This window comes from Pipistrellus hanaki, assembly GCF_964339955.1.
Source record: "Pipistrellus hanaki genome assembly, chromosome: 16".
Classification (NCBI taxonomy): Eukaryota; Metazoa; Chordata; class Mammalia; order Chiroptera; family Vespertilionidae; genus Pipistrellus; species Pipistrellus hanaki.
Genome location: NC_140518.1, coordinates 28,342,314 through 28,356,908, shown reverse-complemented (window position 1 = coordinate 28,356,908; position 14,595 = coordinate 28,342,314). Strand labels below are relative to the sequence as shown.

Genomic DNA, 14,595 nt, shown 5'->3' with positions numbered 1-14,595 from the left:
GAGTCATATGGGCTGGGTAAAGCTTACACAGTTTTAAAAAAGGAGATAAGGCCATATAGGAGTAAATTTTATAGCTTCCAACTAAAAAAATGATAGTACTTTAAAAAAGTGAACAATTTATCCCCAACACACCCAGGTGCCTGGTGGAATAGGAACAAGAGAATTACTATTATTACCCTCACTGCAGGACAGCCAGCAGCGACTGACTACAGCAGTTCTGAAATACTTCTGTGTAAATCCCATTCCCAGGCTGGGGGCTCTGATCCTGCTCTCAGGAGGAGCTCCCTTGTCCAGGGCCCCTAGATCGACCTTCAGGCCAGCTCCTCCTCATCCATCGCTACTCTTGAGTAACTCTGGACACAGCTTTGTGGGCGTGGCCTTCTTTGATGGCTGTCGTTGCTTGTCTCTGGTTCATAGAAGGTTCAAACATTATTCTCCAGGTAGAACAGTTAAAGTCTTCTTCAGTCTTTGCTTCCAACATACTTGGCAACATAATGCCCCCAACAAATGACAGCTGGGACTTTCCTGATACATTGAAGTCCCAGTCTACCTGTAGTCCTTGACTCTCTCAGAGGCCAAGGCTCCATGCTGAATGGGAGTGCAATACTCTAACCTAGACGCTAGGGGCACATTCAGATAAAAAGGCCCATCCATGGAAATGGATGATTCCGGCCTCGTGGGTGCGGATGGGGGGATACCTATGGGGTGAAGGACAATCTGGTTTCAGGGAAGCTGACTCCTTAAAACGTGGGTTGAGGAAGGGGCTTCGGTACCTTAGATCACAGGACTGCCTCCTCCATCTACCACACTCAACATTTCACCTGCCCACCTCTTTCTTTTCCCCAAGGCTGACTCTGGCTCCATAGTCAGGTCCTCGTCACCTCCTTCCGGGACCATGGCAGAAGCCTCTCCCTTGTCCCTGTCTCTCCAGGTATTCATGAAGCCACTAAGTTACATTTCCTGAAACTCACCTCCGGACCTCAGTTTAGTCCTTCTTAAAAATAAAAATCATATTAATTCAATTTTATTTTTTAATCCTCACCTGAGGATATTTTTCCATTGATTCCTGATCAGGGCCCAGGCCTGGGAGGAGCCTGCAACCAAGATATGTGCCCTTGACTGGAATTGAACCTGGAATCCTTTTGTCCACAGGCTGATGCTCTTGTCCACTGAGCCAAACTGGCTAGGGCAGTTTTCTCTCTCTTTGATGTACCAGCCATCATTTTTTTTTTTTTAACCTCTAGGTATTTGCTTATACTCTTCCTTCTTTTCTTAATAATCTTGTAATTTTTAAAGAAGAAAACCCCCACTTCTCATTCATCAAGGATAAATTCAAGTCTTACCCTCTTTATGAAATTCTAATCTAACTATTTTACTGACGGTCATTAAGTCTCCCCCTGATTTTCCAAAGTCTGCAGTGTATGTATTAATCCAAGTTGGAGAATTAATTGAATGGGGAAAGATTGGGGGTAGTTGCAATTGATTAGGGGAGATATTGGGGGTGGCTCAGGGACTCTAAGAAAAGAAATGGGGTGGGGGGAGGACTCCTGCTAAAGGAGTCACAAGGGTAGTTGGGACCTGGGCAGACAGTGTTGGGACCTGGGCAGACGGTGTTGGGGCCGGAATGGCAGGGGTAGAATGCCTGATTGAGTCTTGCCCTAAAGGTTTCTGTCTAGGCACTCAGATGAGCCCCCAGGGGGAAAGACCAAGGCAATCCACGTCCTCATTCCTTCAAAACACGAGCCCTGTCCTCTGAAGCCTTGCCCCTCCCTCACCATCAAGCAAATACTCAGCTTTTTAGCTTCCTTCAAGAAAACACCAAAAGTCAGGTTTTGTACAAAAATATATATATTACTTCAGAGTAATTATTACATCTCCATAATAATGTTTTTAGCAATGCCTTAGAATTTAAGACAACATGTGTTTGTATTTATGATTGTTACAAGGACTCTCATGCCACTTCAGGGGTGGAACTGCAGTGCAGCCCCCCTGAGGGAAGCAATTTAGACAAAGGTCTCTATGTCTAACAAACACCAGTGTCCATGGGAGGGAAACTTAAAACATCAAAATCTTTTTTTTAAAAATATATTTTATTGATTTTTTATAGAGAGGAAGGGAGAGGAGAAAGATAGAGAGCTAGAAACATCAATGAGAGAGAGACATCAACCAGCTGCCTCCTGTACACCCCCCACCAGGTATGTGCCCACAACCAAAGTACATGCTCTTGACAGGAATCCAACCTGGGACCTTTCAGTTCACAGACCAACGCTTTATACACTGAGCCAAATCGGTTTCGGCAAAACATCAATATCTTCAATGTGGTTAGCATTACTTAAGACATCATGTTTCATATCAATAAACAAAGCTCATATTCTTTGAAAATACAAGAAAATAATATCGGAGGGCATTTAGGGACAGTTAGGAGGAAATCAATTAGGTTTAGATTCTTGGTTTGTGGAGTGGCCATTCAAGGCATTGGAGTTTGGGTTTTCTTATCTAGGATCTTCATGGAATCCTGGACCCAATTCAGCCGGGGGTCAACACAGATATCCTTGTTCTGTTTGGTCGTGAAGCTGTGGGGAGAAAGGGCACAGTTATTTGCAGTTCCATTGAGGTGTCAGCCTAGCCTTGCAGCTCAGTTGTTTCTAAGTAGCTGTCCTGGGAACTAATTAGAAGAGAGAGGAGGGAACCCAGGGTAAGCTGCTCCCCTGGCGGACCCAGGTGAAGCCATCCTGACCTTTGGCGGAAGACACTGGCATGGTCTGAATAAGCACTGGGGTGAAGAGTGATGCTGGGGATCAGGTTTTCCCTCCTGATCTCAGGATTCCCACTGGGCACCTCCAGGGACTGGATTAGGTGGTTCCCTCTCTGACTCTAAGGTTTGAGGCTCCCTTTTCCTGGGGAAGAACTGGACGAGGGACGGCTGGGGCTCAACTCACACCACAGCCTCGCTGGGGCACTGGCTGTGTACGAGTCTCTTGTAGCTCGCCAGCTTTGCCATCGGGATCTTCTTGTTCATGAATGAAAAGCAGCAAGTGGTTGGGGAAATGACTCTATCTGGAGAAGGACCTACAAAGAGAAAGCATTTTAAGATGGACTTGACTCTTTTTATCTTAATCAGAGCAGAAAAGAAGTAGTTAGGAGAAGGCGAAGGGAAATCAGGAGTAGAGGTAGAACCCATTTGATTCCAATACTTCTGTGGATCCTGCAGATCTAGGATGTCACACTGACTCAGTTTCCTATGCTGTGACATGGGCATAGAGCACTGCTACTAGAGGGCAAGGGAGCTGCTAAAATGACCTAATTCCCAGGAATGTCACTAGAAGGAGCTAAAAATGCAGACACTAGTGGTCAGGGATGGTCAGGGACCCCACTATGGGTCCCCCTTTAGGCTCCACGTAACCTATGCCTGGCCATGAGTCTCCTGATGCCCACTGCCTCTTGCTGAGCCGTGTCTCAGGAAGCTGGGCTGAATGAAGCACAGTCCAGATGCTGGGGCTCTTCCCCCCCCCTCACTGTACCTCCACACCCACCACATGAGGCCCCTCTCTGCGATCACCCCAGCCCTCCAAATAGTGCTGAAAGGAGCTGAGGCGGTGACTACAGTGTGTGTGTGTGTGTGTGTGTGTGTGTGTGTGTGTGTGTGTGTTTCCACAGCTGGAGTCCTGAAAGGGGCTGGATTTGGGTTCCACAGCTGGATTTCTCACCCTGCCTCTGCCCAGGAGCACCTGTGCGACCGGGCTCACGCCTTGTCCTTCTCACAGTTCCCTGACCTTGTTGTTAAAGTGAGGCTGGGGATCCCCCTTCTGTTCTCATGGGCCGTGTTCACCCAGAGATGGGGTGATGTGCTTCCAAGGGAAGGAGGGAGGGCGCTTACCTGGCTGAGTGAGCACCTGGGTGTTGAGGGCGGCCATGGTGAGCAGCAGGCACAGGAGGGCTGCTGAGACCTTCATGGTGGAGAGTGAGGAGATGAGCTTCAAGGAGAGAGTGGCTGGAGAGATAGTGGCTGGTGTCTGAGCCTGTGAGTCTCTGTGCTGTTCTGGCTGCTCTGCATTCCTTTTATTGGGACCAGGGGTGGGTGGAGTAACCTGAACTCTGAATTGTGCTGAGCCAGTGGAGCAGCCTGGGTGATTTCCAGGAAGCAGGGAGGAAGCATGGGGTTTTGGACCCGGGCACTTTTGGAAGGGAAATGGTGGTGGTGGTGGTGGGGGGGGCGGTATGGGGCACAGTTATATTCAAAGTGACGACAGACAGGAACCAAATGTGTTATTCTTAAGAATTCTGCTTTCTCTGAAGTGAAAACTGTGCAGAAAATAACAGAAGCAAGGAAGCAGAAGATAAGGGGGAAGGAAAGCATGTGGGGCTCGCCCTGGCCCACCCTGTACTCTTTTGCCTGGTCCCTAGCCGTGGTAGTCTGAATAATAACCCCTTCCCAAGAAGGCCCACGTCCTATCCCTGGAAGCTATGAGATGTTACCTGACATGGTAAAGAGACCTTTGCAGATATAATTCATTTAAGGATCTTGAGATGCTGAGATTATCCTGGATTATACAGACAGGACCAATATAATCACAAATGTTCTTTTTTAATTTTTTATTTTTTAAATAAATCTTTATTCTTCAGATTAATACAAATGTTCCTCTTTTTTCCCTCCATTGCTTCCCTCCACCAGGTTCCTACCCCACCCTCTGCCCTTTCCCCACTTCCCACTGTCCTCATCTATCCGTGCACAGTTTTTGTTCAGTCTCTTCCTGCCCCTCCACTCCCCTTTTCCCCGAGATTCGTCACTCCACTTCTTTACTATACCTCTGATTATATTATATTTACCGGTTGATACTGTTCATCAGATTTTTTAATTCCCTTGGTTTTTAAATTCACTTGTTGATAGTTACATATTTGTTATTCATAATTTTTATCTTTATCATCTTCTTCTTCTTACAGAATACTTTTCAGCATTTCATATAATTCTGATTTGGCAGTGATGAACTCCTTTATATATATTTTTAATTTGCGAAGTTCTTTATCTGGCCTTCAATTCTGAGTGATAGCTTTGCTGGTACAGTAATCTTGGTTGTAGGTTCTTGCTCTTCATCACTTTGAATATTTCTTGCCATTCTCGTCTGGCCTGCATAGTTTCTGTTGAGAAATCAGCTGACAATCGTATGGGTGCTCCTTTATAGGTAACTAACTGCTATTCTCTTGCTGCTTTTAATATGCTCTCTTTGTTTTTTGCTTTTGGCATTTTAATTATGATGTGTCTTGGTGTGGTCCTCTTTGGATTCCTTTTGTTTGGGGTTCTGTGTGCTTCCTGGATTTGTAAGTCTATTTCTTTCACCAGGTGGGGGAAGTTTTCTGTCACATTTCTTCCAATAGATTTTCAGTATTTTGCTCTCTCTCTTCTTCTGGGACCCACATAATTCTGATTTGCTTGAAGTTGTCCCAAAGGCTTTTTACACTATCTTCAACTTTTTGGATTCTCTTCTCTTCTTGCTTCTGCAGAGGAGTGTCCTCTGGCTCTTTGTGTTCCAAATCTTTGACTTGATTCTTGCAAACTTCCCATCTGTTTTAAGGACTTTGTATAATATTTTTTATTTTTGTCAGTGTATGCTTTACTTCTAGTTGACCCCTTTTCATATCCTCAAAGGTCTTGTTTATTTTATTGGCCTTTTCTAGGAAATTCTTGAAAAACCTTATAACTGTGGTTTTGAACTCTATGTCCATTCTTTTGCTTTCCTCCATTTCCTTCCTTTGTTTCCTGCTTCTTCCCTGCATTTTAGCTGCTTCCCTGAGTTGATGGAGTAGCTTTGTGTGCTAGGTGTCCTTGCAGGGCCCAGTAGCTCAGCTTTCCCAGTTACCTGAAGTGTATAGTCTTGGAGAAGCCCTTTGTGGGCTGTGTGTGCAGTCTTGTTGTTAAGCTTTGCTTGTTGTTGGTATCACTGGGGAGAGTTGATCTCCAAGCCAATTGGCTGTGAGGATCAGCAGTGTCTCAGCTAGGAGGGCTTCTGTGCTCAGCTTGGATGGGGCAGAGTCTCAGAGTGGCACAGACAAGCTTTGGTTTCCTGCCAAATCTGCCTTAAGAGGGTTCTATTCACCGAGTCCCACAACACTGGCTGCTGGCATGTGCACCACTTGGGGGAAGGCTGTTCTCAAGTTTTGCCTGCTCCCTGACATTCATTTTCTTCCCGGATCAGAGTTGACTATCAGTGCTGTTGGGAGGTTTTGTTTTTCTCCAGATCGAGAAAGCTAGCCACTGGGTGGGCTTCTGTGCTCATCTTGGGTGGAGTCTCGGGGTGGCGCAGACAAGCTTTCATTTCCTGTCAGCCCCGCCCTAAGAGGGTCCTGTTCCTGTGTCCCCCAGTAATGGCTGCTAGCCTCGTGCACCTGTGAGAGAGTTTTGCCCACTGCCTGACAATCCAATGTCTTCTTGACTGGAGCTGGCTATCAGTGCAATAGAGAGTTTTTGTTTTGTTTTGTTTTGTTTTGTTTTGTTTTGTTGGTTTTTTTAAAAAAATATATTTTATTGATTTTTTACAGAGAGGAAGAGAGAGAAGGATAGAGAGTTAGAAACATCGATGAGAGAGAATCACCAATCAGCTGTCTCTTGCACACCCCCTACTGGGGATGTGCCCGCAACCAAGGTACATGCCCTTGACCAGAAACGAAACCGGGACCTTTCAGTCCCCAGGCCAACACTCTATCCACTGAGCCAAACCAGTTTCGGCTCAATAGGGAGGTTCTGTTTTCCTCCTGAACAAAAAAGCTAGCTGCAAGTTAGCTGCCCACCCTCTCCGAGTGTGCCTCAAATATGCCAGCAGCGTATTTGGCAGCCACCCTTTCTGCGAGCACAGATCTCCGCACCTCCACAGCTCCTGAGGGTCTGCGTCCTTTATCTTCCCTTCCTAGATGTTAGAGCTTCCACTCAGCCAGCATTCTGGTGGTTCAGGGCGATATTTGCTCTGTTTTCCAGTTGTAATTTTAAAATTGTTGTGGTAGGCTGCATTTAGGTGTTTACCTTATGCCATCATCTTGGTTTCTCCGCCCACAAATGTTCTTATAAGATGGAGGAAGGATAGTAAGAATCAGAGACCAGATGTGATGACAGAAGTAGAGGAGAGAGAGAGACAGACATGGAAAGCGAGAGAGAGAAATGGGTGGATTTAATGAAGCTTTGAAGATGGAGGAAGAGGGCCACGATCTAAGGAATTCAGGAAGCTCCTATAAATTGGAAAAGGCAAAAAAAAAAAAAAAAGAATTCTGCTTTAGAGCCTCCAGAAAGACTTCTGACCTCCAGAATTTAAGATAATATATTTGTGTTGCTTTAAGACATTAGTTTGATAATAACCTGTTATAGTTACAATAAAAAAACAAATACAGAATTGTATAACTATAAGTAGGGTGCTGCTGTAACAGATAGTAAAAATGTAGAAGTGGCTTTGGAATTTGACAATGAGCTGAGGCTGGAAGACTTTTTAGCATGATAGAAAAAGCCCAGATTTCCTGGAATAGGCTGCTGGCAGTGAAGGAAATCAATACACGATACTTAACATTCTCTCCTCAAGCTGGGCCTGTGGCCAATGCTTTGTGCTCACATTTCATCATGCAAGGAGTAAGGAATCCCAGGCTGAGCTGGATTCCAAATTTCTTCAAAATAAATAGATGTGACTTGAAATGGGAGTGTGAACAGATTATTTGGGAGTTTTAGCACACAGGCACCCATCTCTTGGCCTCCCCTCCTTCCAGACCCCACACCTCACCTGCCTGGCATTAGAGGGCCCATTGGTTCGCACTCCACTCCCTTTGCCTCTTGGCATCCGCTGCAATTAGAGGTTGACTCATGACCGGAGACTAAGGTTATAGACTGCAGGAGAGGGAGAGAGGCAGGGAGGGGTTGGACCTGGCATGAGGGGCAGTGAGTGCTATACACCGCTGCCGGGAAATTGTCTGCTGACTGATGTATCAGGGCCGTTTAGAAAGTGTGACTGGAAGCTATGGTGGAATCACCTCTCTCCCTCTCCAGCTCCCGCTGGTTGAAATGGAAGTTTTCTGAGAGACACACTCCCAGATTTTAACATCTAGGGCCCATGGGGCTCCTATTGGTAACACTAGGCTAGCCTCACTTTATCTATGGAGACTCAGAACACCCAGCCTGCTGGGTCAGTGCCAGTTCCACAATTAAAGCCCCCGTGTCCTTCCTCCAGCCAGGGTCTCCTAGCACCTCAGGCTTCCAGAGGCAGAGCCTGGTCTGTCTCGGCCCAGCAGCCATCTCCTGATGGGATTGGGAAGGTTAGTAGAATGCGAAATGCATTCGCTTGGGTGAGAAAGCAGCTTTCTTAGAGCAGGGTCTGTCTGTGTACCTGTGGATCAGACAGATACTTCCCAGGTAGGTCAGACACCATGCAAGGGAACACAGACTTTAGGGGGACATTAGAATAAAAAGGCCCATCAGTGGAAATGGATGATTCTGCCTCCTGGGTGGGGATGGGGGTATAGTGATTGGGAGGACATTCTGGTTTCAGGGAAGTTGACTCCTTCAAACGTGTGTTGAGATAGGGACTTCAGTATCTTAGGTCACAGGTCTGCCTCTTCCATCTACCACATTCAACATTTCACCTGCCCACCTCTTTCTTTTCCAAGGCTGACTCTGGCTCCATAGTCAGGTCCTCGTCACTTCCTGCTAGGATCATGGCAGAAGCCTCTCCCTTGTCCCTGTCTCTCCAGATGTGCATGAAGCCACTAAGTTCCATTTCCTGAAACTCATCTGGTGACCTCAGAACCTGGGACCTCCGACTCTGGCCTGTCCTTCTTCAGTGGAGCGAATGTTTTCAACATCTTTTAACTTATGAAGTGGAGCACTAATTAACCACTTTGAAATTCACAGTCGTTCATTCAACTTTCCTTTCTAAACATCCCTCTCACCTGACCCAGAATGGACCCCAATGGAAATCTGATCAGTTCAGTTCCTCTTAAAAAAAAATTATATTTATTAAAATCTTTTTTTTTATTTAATCCTCACCTGAGGGTATTTTTCCATTGATTCCTGATCAGGGCCCAAGCCTGGGAGGAGTTTGCAACCAAGGTATATGTCCTCGACCAGAATCGAACCTGGAATCCTTTCCTCCACAGGCTGATGCACTGTCCACTAAGCCAAACTGGCTAGGGCAGTTTTCTCCCTCCTTGATGTACCTGCCATCATTTTTTTTTACTTTCTAGGTATTTGCTTACACTCTTCCTTGTTTTCTTAATGATCTTGTACTTTTTTAAGAAGAAAACCCCCACTTCTCATTCATCAAGGATAAATTCAAGTCTTACCCTCTATGAAATTCTAATCTAACCATTTTATTTTATTATTTATTTATATTTATTTTTACAAATATATTTTATTGATTTTTTATAGAGAGGAAGGGAGAGAGAGGGAGAGAGAGTTAGAAACATCGATGAGAGAGAAATATCGATCAGCTGCCTCTTGTACACCCCCTATTGGGGATGTGCCCACAACCAAGGTACATGCCCTTGACCGGAATCAAACCCGGGACCTCTCATCCGCAGGCAGACGCTTTATCCACTGAGCCAAAACGGTTTTGGCTCTAACCATTTTATTGATGATGATTAACTCTCCCCCTGATTTCCAAAAGTCTGCAGTGTCTGTATTTTTCCAAGTTGGAGAATTAATTGAATGTGGAAAGGTTGGGGGTTGTTGCAATCGATTAGGGGAAATATTATGGGGTGGCTCAGGAACTCTAAGAAAAGAAATGGAGGTGGGACTCTTGCTAAAGGAGTCACAAGGGTAGTTGGGACCTGGGCAGATGGTGTTGGGGCCGGAATGGCAGGGGTAGAATGCCTGATTGAGTCTTGCCCTAAAGGTTTCTGTCTAGGCACTCAGATGAGCCCCCAGGGGGAAAGACCAAGGCAATCCATGTCCTCATTCCTTCAAAACATGAGCCCTGTCCTCTGAAGCCTTGCCCTTCCGTCCTTATCAAGCAAATACTCAGCTTTTTAACTTCCTTCAAGAAAACACCAAAAGTCAGGTTTTGTACAAAAATATATAAATTGCTCCAGAGTAATTATTACATCTCCATAATAACGTTTTTAGCAATGCCTTAGAATTTAAGACAACACGTGTTTGTATTCATGATTGTTGCAAGGACTCTCATGCCACTTCAGGGGTGGAACTGCAGGGCACCCCCCCTGAGGGAAGCAATTTAGACAAAGTCTCCATGTCTAACAAATACCAGTGTCCATGGGAGAGAAACTTAAAACATCAATATCTTAAATGAGGTTAGCATTACTTAAGACATCATGTTTCAGAGAGAATCCAAGATGGCTGCTCGGGTAGGCAACTAGCCGCAGCCGCACACAACAATTTTAATAAAATACAACTAAAATATAAAATGGACATTACCCAGAACTACAGGAAAGTCGACTGACTGGAAATCCTACAACAAGAAGCAAGGAGAAAACCAGAAGGAAGCGCGGAGGAGCTGTAAAAGCCCAAGGTACGGAGACACGCGGCGCGCGGAGAGGACGGAGCCAGAGAGGAGGGAGGCCGAGTGCCTGGCGGGCGTTCCCTAGCGGAAAGGAGATAAAACTCCGACTGTGCTGGGCCCCTGACTGCTCTGAACCCCAGTTCTGGGCCAGACCCCGGGGACTCAGGCTCAGCCATAGGGAGCTGGGCTGTAAGTCGGAACCCCGGGGTAGCGGAGAAAGGAGGTCCCGGAGACGCGCACACTGCGCACAGAGAAGGGACGGTCGGCTGTGCCGCGGGATTGCCCTGACGGGAAGGAGACTGGGGCTCCAGACTGCTGTGAACGCCACCTCCAACTCCACTTCCAACTGAACTGAACCCCAATACCGGGCTCATTGGGGGAGAGCATAGACTGTTTGGCAGCAGGCGAAAATCGAGGGCACCTTTCTCTCAGAGGCACCGGCAGCGAGCACTGAAGGACCCGCATAGGGCGGGGCTGACGGAAGCCAAAGCTGCAGGCTCCACCCTGAAACCCCATCCCATCTGTAACTGCGAAATGCGACAACAAAATAGATCACAAACGAAAGAAATGGAGGACAAAAAGCGTCTGGATATAGAGTTCAAATCTACGCTTATAAGGTTTTTCAAGAATTTCCTAGAAAAGATGGATAAGGCCTATGAGGATATGAAAAGAGATCAACTAGAATTAATAAGGAGTCAACAAGAAATGATAAGGGATCAACAAGAAATAAAGAATACATTGTCTGAAATAAAAAATATTCTACAGAGTCCTAAAAACAGAAGGGAAGATCGCAAGAATCAAGTCAAAGATTTGGAACATAAAGAGCCAGAAGACACTCCTCCACAGAAGCTAGAAGGCAAGAGAATCCAGAAAATTGAAGATAATGTAAGAAACCTCTGGGACAACTTCAAGCGAACCAACATCAGAATTATGGGGGTTACAGAAGATGAGAGAGAGCAAGATATCGAAAACATACTGAAAGAAATAGTGACAGAAAACTTCCCCCACCTGGTGAAAGAATTTGACTTACAAGTCCAGGAAGTGCACAGAACTCCAAACAAAAGGAATCCAAAGAGGACCACACCGAGACACATCATTATTAAAATTCCAAGAGCAAAAGATAAAGAGAGAATATTAAAAGAAGCAAGAGCAAAGAAGGTAGTAACTTATAAAGGAGCACCTATACGATTGTCAGCTGACTTCTCAACAGAAACCATGCAGGCCAGAAGGGAATGGCAAGAAATATTCAAGGTGATGAATAGCAAGAACCTACAGCCAAAAATAAGCTACCCAGCAAAGCTATCACTCAGAATCGAAGGCCAGATAAAGAGCTTCACTAATAAAAAAAAGCTAAAGGAGTTCATCACCACCAAACCAGAATTATATGAATTGCTGAAGGGGGTTCTTTCAGAAGAGAAAGTAAACAAAGATAAAAATTATGAACAACAAATACGTAATAATCAACAAGTGAATCTAAAAACCAAGGAAATTAAAAAAATCTGATGAACAATATTAACTGTTGAGTATAATAGAATCAGAGGTATGGAAGGGGAGTGAACTGACGATTCTTGGGGAAAAGGGGAGAGGGGGGCGTGGGAAGAGACTGAACATAAACTGTGCACCTATGGATGAGGACAATGGGGAGAGGGGAAAGGGCAGAGGGTGGGGTGGGAACCTGGTGGAGGAGAGCAATGGTGGGGGGGGGGGAGGGGGAAGGAACATTTGTAATAATATGAAAAATGAAAACTTATTAAAAAAAAAAAAGAAAAAAAAAAGACATCATGTTTCATATCAATAAACAAAGCTCATATTCTTTGAAAATACAATAAAATAATATCGGAGGGCATTTAGGGACAGATAGGAGGCAATAAATTAGGGTTAGATTCTTGGGTTGTGGAGTGGGCATTCAAGACTTCGGAGTTTGGGTTTTCTTGTCTAGGTGCTTCATGGAATCCTGGACCCACTTCAGCTGGGGGTCAGCACAGATATTCCTGTTCAGTTTGGTCTTGAAGCTGTGGGGAGAGAGGGCACAGTTAGATGCAGTTCCATTGAGGTGTCAGCCTAGCCATGTAGCTCAGTTGTCTCTAAGTAGCTGCCCTGGGAACTTAATAGAAGAGGGAGGAGGGAACTCAGGGCAAATGCTCCCCTAAAGGACCCAGGTGAAGCCATCCTGACCTCTGGCGGAAGACACTGGCATGGTCTGAATAAGCACCGGGGTGGGGTGGAGAGTGATGCTGAGAGTCAGGTTTTCCCTCCTGGCCTCAGGATTCCCACTGGGCACCTCGGGGACTGGATTAGGTGGTTCCCTCTCTGACTCTAAGGTTTGAGGCTCCCTTTTCCTGGGGAAGAACTGGACTAGGGAGGGCTGGGGCTCAACTCACATCACAGCCTCTCTGCGGCAACTGCTGCTGGTGACTCTCTTGTAGCTCACCAGCTTTGGCAACGGGATCTTCTTATCCGTAAAACTGTAGCAGCAGATTGGGATAATGTCTCGAAAAAGAACTATAAAGAGAAAGCATTTTAGGATGGACTCGACTTTTTTTTTTATCTTACTTGGAGCAGAAAAGAAGTAGTTAGGAGAAGGCGAAGGGAAATCAGGAGTAGAGGTAGAACCCATTTGATTCCAATACTTCTGTGGATCCTGCAGAGCTAGGATGTCACACTGACTCAGTTTCCTGTGCTGTGACATGGGCATAGAGCACTGCTACTGGAGGGCAGGGGAGCTGCTAAAATGACCTAATTCCCTGGAGTGTCACTAGGAGGAGCTAAGAATGCAGACCCTTGTGGTCAGGAAGGTCAGGGACCCCACTATGGGTCCCCCTTTAGGCTCCACATAACCTCCGCCTGGCCATGAGTCTCCTCATGCCCACTGCCTCTTGCTGAGCCGTGTCTCAGGAAACTGGATTGAATGAAGCACAGTCCAGATGCTGGGGCTCTTTCACTCACCTTCACTGTACCTTCACACCCACCACATGAGGTCCGTCTCTGCGATCACCCCAGCCCTCCAAATACTGCTGAAAGGAGCTCAGGCGGTGACGACAGTTTGTGTGTGCCCGGGGGTATTTCCACAGCTGGAGTCCTTACAGGGGCTGGATTTGGGTTCTGCAGCTGGATTTCTCACCCTGCCTCTGCCCAGGAGCACCTGTGCGAGCAGGCGCATGCCTCATCCTTCCCCGAGTTCCCTGACCTTGTTGTTAAAGTGAGCCTGGGGATTCCCCTTATGCTCTCATGGGCCAAGATCACCCAGAGATGGGGTGATGTGCTTCCAAGGGAAGGAGGGAGGGCTCTTACTTGGCTGAGCAAGCACCTGGGTGGTGAGGGCGGCCACGGTGAACAGCAGGCACAGGAGGGCTGCTGAGACCTTCATGCTGGAGGGCGAGGAGGCGAGCTTCAAGGAGAGAGTGGCTGGAGAGATAGTGGCTGGTGTCTGAGCCTGTGAGTGTCTGTGCTGCTCTAGCTGCTCTGCATTCCTTTATTGGGAACCGGGGTGGGTGGGGTGGGTGGAGAAACCCGGATAGCAGCCCCCTCAATGAATGACGAAGTGAATGGAACTTCGATATGTGCTGAGCCAGTGGAGCAACCTGGGTGATTTCCAGGAAGGAGGGAGGAAGCAGTGGGGTTTTGAACCCGGCCACTTTTGGGAGGGAAAAGGGGGCATGGGGCACAGTTATGTTCAAAGTGACCACAGACAGGAACCAAATGTTATTCTTAAGAATTCTGCTTTCTATGAAGTGAAAACTCTGCAGAAAATAACAGAAGCAAGGAAGCAGAAGATAAGGGGGAAGGAAAGCATGTGGGGCTTGCCCTGGCCCACCCTGTACTCTTTTGCCTGGTCCCTAGCCGTGGTAGTCTGAATAATAACCCCTTCCCAAGAAGGCCCATGTCCTATCCCTGGAAGCTATGATATGTTACCTGACATGGCAAAAGGACCTTTGCAGATAGAATTCATTTAAGGATCTTGAGATGCTGATATTATCCTGGATTATCCAGACAGGCCCAATATAATCACAAATGTTCTTTCTTTCTTTTTTATTTTTTAAATAAATTTTTATTGTTCAGATTATTATAATTGTCCCTCTTTTTTCCCTCCATTGTCCCCTCCACCAGGTTC

At 46.3% G+C, this 14,595-nt stretch overlaps 2 protein-coding genes across 3 annotated transcripts in view; both read right to left on the bottom strand.

The window, feature by feature from the left end:
- The window catches only part of LOC311611060 (C-C motif chemokine 2-like), a 42,188-nt gene extending 38,129 nt beyond the window's left edge, over positions 1-4,059 (bottom strand). Inside the window, exons 1-3 of one of the 2 annotated variants that reach the window (XM_084862793.1) lie at positions 3,878-4,059; positions 2,940-3,069; positions 2,072-2,573 (exon numbers count right to left, since the gene is read on the bottom strand). In XM_084862793.1, coding sequence (XP_084718919.1) covers positions 2,468-2,573; positions 2,940-3,069; positions 3,878-3,953 — 312 coding nt within the window. In that variant the 5' untranslated portion in view covers positions 3,954-4,059 and the 3' untranslated portion in view covers positions 2,072-2,467. Of the gene's footprint in view, positions 1-2,071; positions 2,574-2,939; positions 3,070-3,877 lie in introns of those variants that run through there. The other variant, XM_084862794.1, reaches the window with a different exon arrangement.
- An 8,204-nt stretch (positions 4,060-12,263) lies between these two features.
- Positions 12,264-13,943, bottom strand: LOC311610831 (C-C motif chemokine 2-like). Its single transcript, XM_084862345.1, has 4 exons — positions 13,776-13,943; positions 13,431-13,441; positions 12,866-13,164; positions 12,264-12,496 (listed from the first exon to the last, which is right to left on the bottom strand). The coding sequence occupies exons 1-4, from the start codon at positions 13,849-13,851 to the stop codon at positions 12,391-12,393; spliced, it is 492 nt and encodes a 163-aa protein (XP_084718471.1). The 5' UTR covers positions 13,852-13,943; the 3' UTR covers positions 12,264-12,390.
- Positions 13,944-14,595: the final 652 nt, after the last annotated feature.